The sequence below is a fragment of the Lycium barbarum genome, chromosome 10 (genome assembly GCF_019175385.1).
Source record: "Lycium barbarum isolate Lr01 chromosome 10, ASM1917538v2, whole genome shotgun sequence".
Taxonomy (NCBI): domain Eukaryota; kingdom Viridiplantae; phylum Streptophyta; class Magnoliopsida; order Solanales; family Solanaceae; genus Lycium; species Lycium barbarum.
This window is the reverse complement of record NC_083346.1, coordinates 89488173-89491054: the sequence shown is the minus strand read 5'-3', so window position 1 is coordinate 89491054 and position 2882 is coordinate 89488173. Positions and strand designations below refer to the sequence as shown.

Here is a 2882-nt window from a genome sequence, read left to right as displayed (position 1 = left end):
TCATCTGATGAATACACTGTCAATAATAATCTTTGGGATATGATCTATCTTAGATTTATCCATGCTTTGACATGCTTCACTCAATTTCGGGCAGCTATCAATAGTCAGCACTTTCAAGTTAGTCAGGCCATGCATTCCTTCAGGCAAGGAAGATAGCTTACGGCATTCTGAAACTTCAATCGATTCGAGTGATGTGAGATCTCTAAGCCACTCAGGAAAAGACATGAAGTTGGGACACCTGTCGACACTCAAGTGTCGTAAAGTACAAGCTGCACCTTCTAGCCACCGAGGCAAAGAAATGAAATGAGGCATCCCAGAAATAACCAATAATTGAAGGCTCCTGAGGCATTGTACATCTTTCGATTCTAACTGTGGTAACCCCCCAATAACGAGGGATCTAAGCATCTTAATACCTTCAATATCCTGCCACTCCAACAAAGTTAGCTCTTCACAATCAATAATGGATAAGCTTTTAAGAGCAGTAAGGTACTTCATACTGCTTGGGAGAAATGTCAGCCTTGGGCAATCCACAATAGTCAATGTCCTGAGGCTAGTTAGATGTTGCAGTCCATCAGACAAAGATATGAGATTCTTGCAGCTGTAAATGTATAGAGATCGAAGAGCACGCAAGCATCCAATTACCTTGTCAGAGAAAACTTCTTGTCTGGTCGTCATGTACAAATGCCTCAAGTTGATCATGTTCTCTGTGTAACTAGGTAAAACTTCTAGTTTTGTGCAATAAGCAACTCGAAGAGTTTGCAGGCTCTGCAATTTGCATACCGCATTGGGTAGTGAGCTAATGTAGCCATTTGCACTAACATCAAGATATTTTAAGTGCTTCAATTCCTCTATGGAGTTTGGCAATACCTCAAAGCATGAGTCACTCAAATCAAGTAACAGTAAATGTTTGAATCTTGATATGCAAGCTTCGACAAACGATGTGCTAGTAGGACCAACTCCTTGGACTGGAAAAAAGATGGTACGCAGCATACTATGTTCTGATAGGGATCTCGGGAGCTCCTTTCCTGAGAGATCATAATCAGAAAGTGCAATGTGTCTGACATACTTGGAAATATTTTGGGAATGAGATACTATAGTTGAGCATTCGCCATCCACTACTGACTCCGCAATATAATGTACTAGGTCATGCATTTTGCAAACCGAGATAAACAAGGGATGAGTTCCTTCCATCTCCTGAAAAAATGACCTTGACCTCAACTCCTCGAAATACTGCAAGCCAATTTCTTCAGGCTCGTGGAATCCAGTTGAAGGATGGATTAACCCTTGTGCCATCCACAGTTGAATCAGTTTATCTATCTGGATGTTGGAATCCAGGAAAACAGAGCTATAAGCTAGACAGACTTTCAAGTAACAGGGCAACTTTTCATAGCTAATTTTCAATGCTGACAAAGTGCTGATAGCGTTATTACCTGAGTCCCATATACGATGATCCCTTATCCATTCCCAATGACATAGTGACGTCTCTTTGTACAGAGAACTTCCCAAGACAACTGCATCTAACGGAACGCCTTCACATTTCTTCGTGATTTCAGCACCAATTCTCAAAAGATTAGGATTGGTTTGAATCTCTTCACCTTCCCCGGAAGCCTTTCTCAAGAATAAAGCTAGACAATCGTCATCCAAGAGGCCGCCTACATTGTAAGGAGGAACTGTGCCTGTTATCGAAGCTACGGATTCACTACGTGTAGTCACAAGTATCATATTTCCATGTCCACCAGCTAACAAACTCTTTAACTCATTCCACTGTCCTTCGTTGTCAATCCAAAGGTCATCTAAGACAAGTAAATAAGTCCTTTTGAGCAAAACCTTGCAAAACACAGCCCGCAATTCTGCCTCATTCAGATTCCTTAAATCTGTGATTTCATTTCCTGAGGCAGATTTGATAACTTTCTCAACTAGCTTGTTCACATCAAATACACGCGATGCATTCACCCATATCCGCAGCTGGAATTGCCTCATTACCCTGGCATCATTGTATACCATTTTTGCCAGAGTAGTCTTTCCAATACCTCCAATTCCAAACACCGGTACAACAGATATAGCTGATTCATTTCTCAACCCCAGCAAGGCTTCCACAATTTTCTCTCTATCATTTTCCCTTCCAAATACATCGATACGTTGGACTGGATATGGCCTGTGCATGAGAACCCTCTCATGTTGATTGGAAAGCCCTAACAGACGCAAGTTAGGTGTCCAATAAATTTGAAGTTCAGTTAATCTACTGTTCAAACTTCTGATTCTTGAACCTATCTGCACTCGTATTTGGCTTTGCAAAGTGTTTGACCTTTGATAATTTAAGCTACAAAAGAAAATTTTCACCTTTGATAATTTAAGTCTTTGAAGAGGCTGTATTTGGCTTTGCAAAGCGTGAACTTCAAGTTCATCAAAGATCTTATCAGCTTCAGAAAGTGCATCCCTTAGCAACTCCACCCCTTGGTTCTGGTCATGGAAGGTTTCTTGCATTGCTGACTTCAGATGCTGCTGCATTTGGTCAAGCTGACCTTGCAAATTCCATCTCAAGGCCATTTCACAAACTCGTTTCGAGCTTATCCTCTCCAGAATCTCATGTGCAGTGAAAGCTATCTCCATATTGACAAAGGAGAAGCTAGACGTTAATGGCTGCTATCACTGTTTATTATTACTGCTTTTTCATCTCTCCTTGAGCCGCGAGTTTATCGAAAACAATATCTCTACCCGTCACAAGGTAGAGCAAGGTATGCGTACACTCTACCCTTCCCAGACCCCACCCGGTGGGATTATACTGGGTATGTTGTTGTTGAAGCTAGATGTTAATGATAAATCGGAAATGTTGTTTCCAACTTTGGGCCCAATAGCGATCTACATACGGAAAAAAAAAATAC

The 2882-nt window shown here is 41.3% G+C and overlaps 1 protein-coding gene across 1 annotated transcript; it reads right to left on the bottom strand.

The window, feature by feature from the left end:
• On the bottom strand, window positions 1–2610 carry LOC132613097 (disease resistance protein RGA2-like). The gene has a single exon (XM_060327151.1). The coding sequence runs from the start codon at window positions 2608–2610 to the stop codon at window positions 1–3; it is 2610 nt and encodes an 869-aa protein (XP_060183134.1).
• Between the last annotated feature and the right edge of the window lie 272 nt (window positions 2611–2882).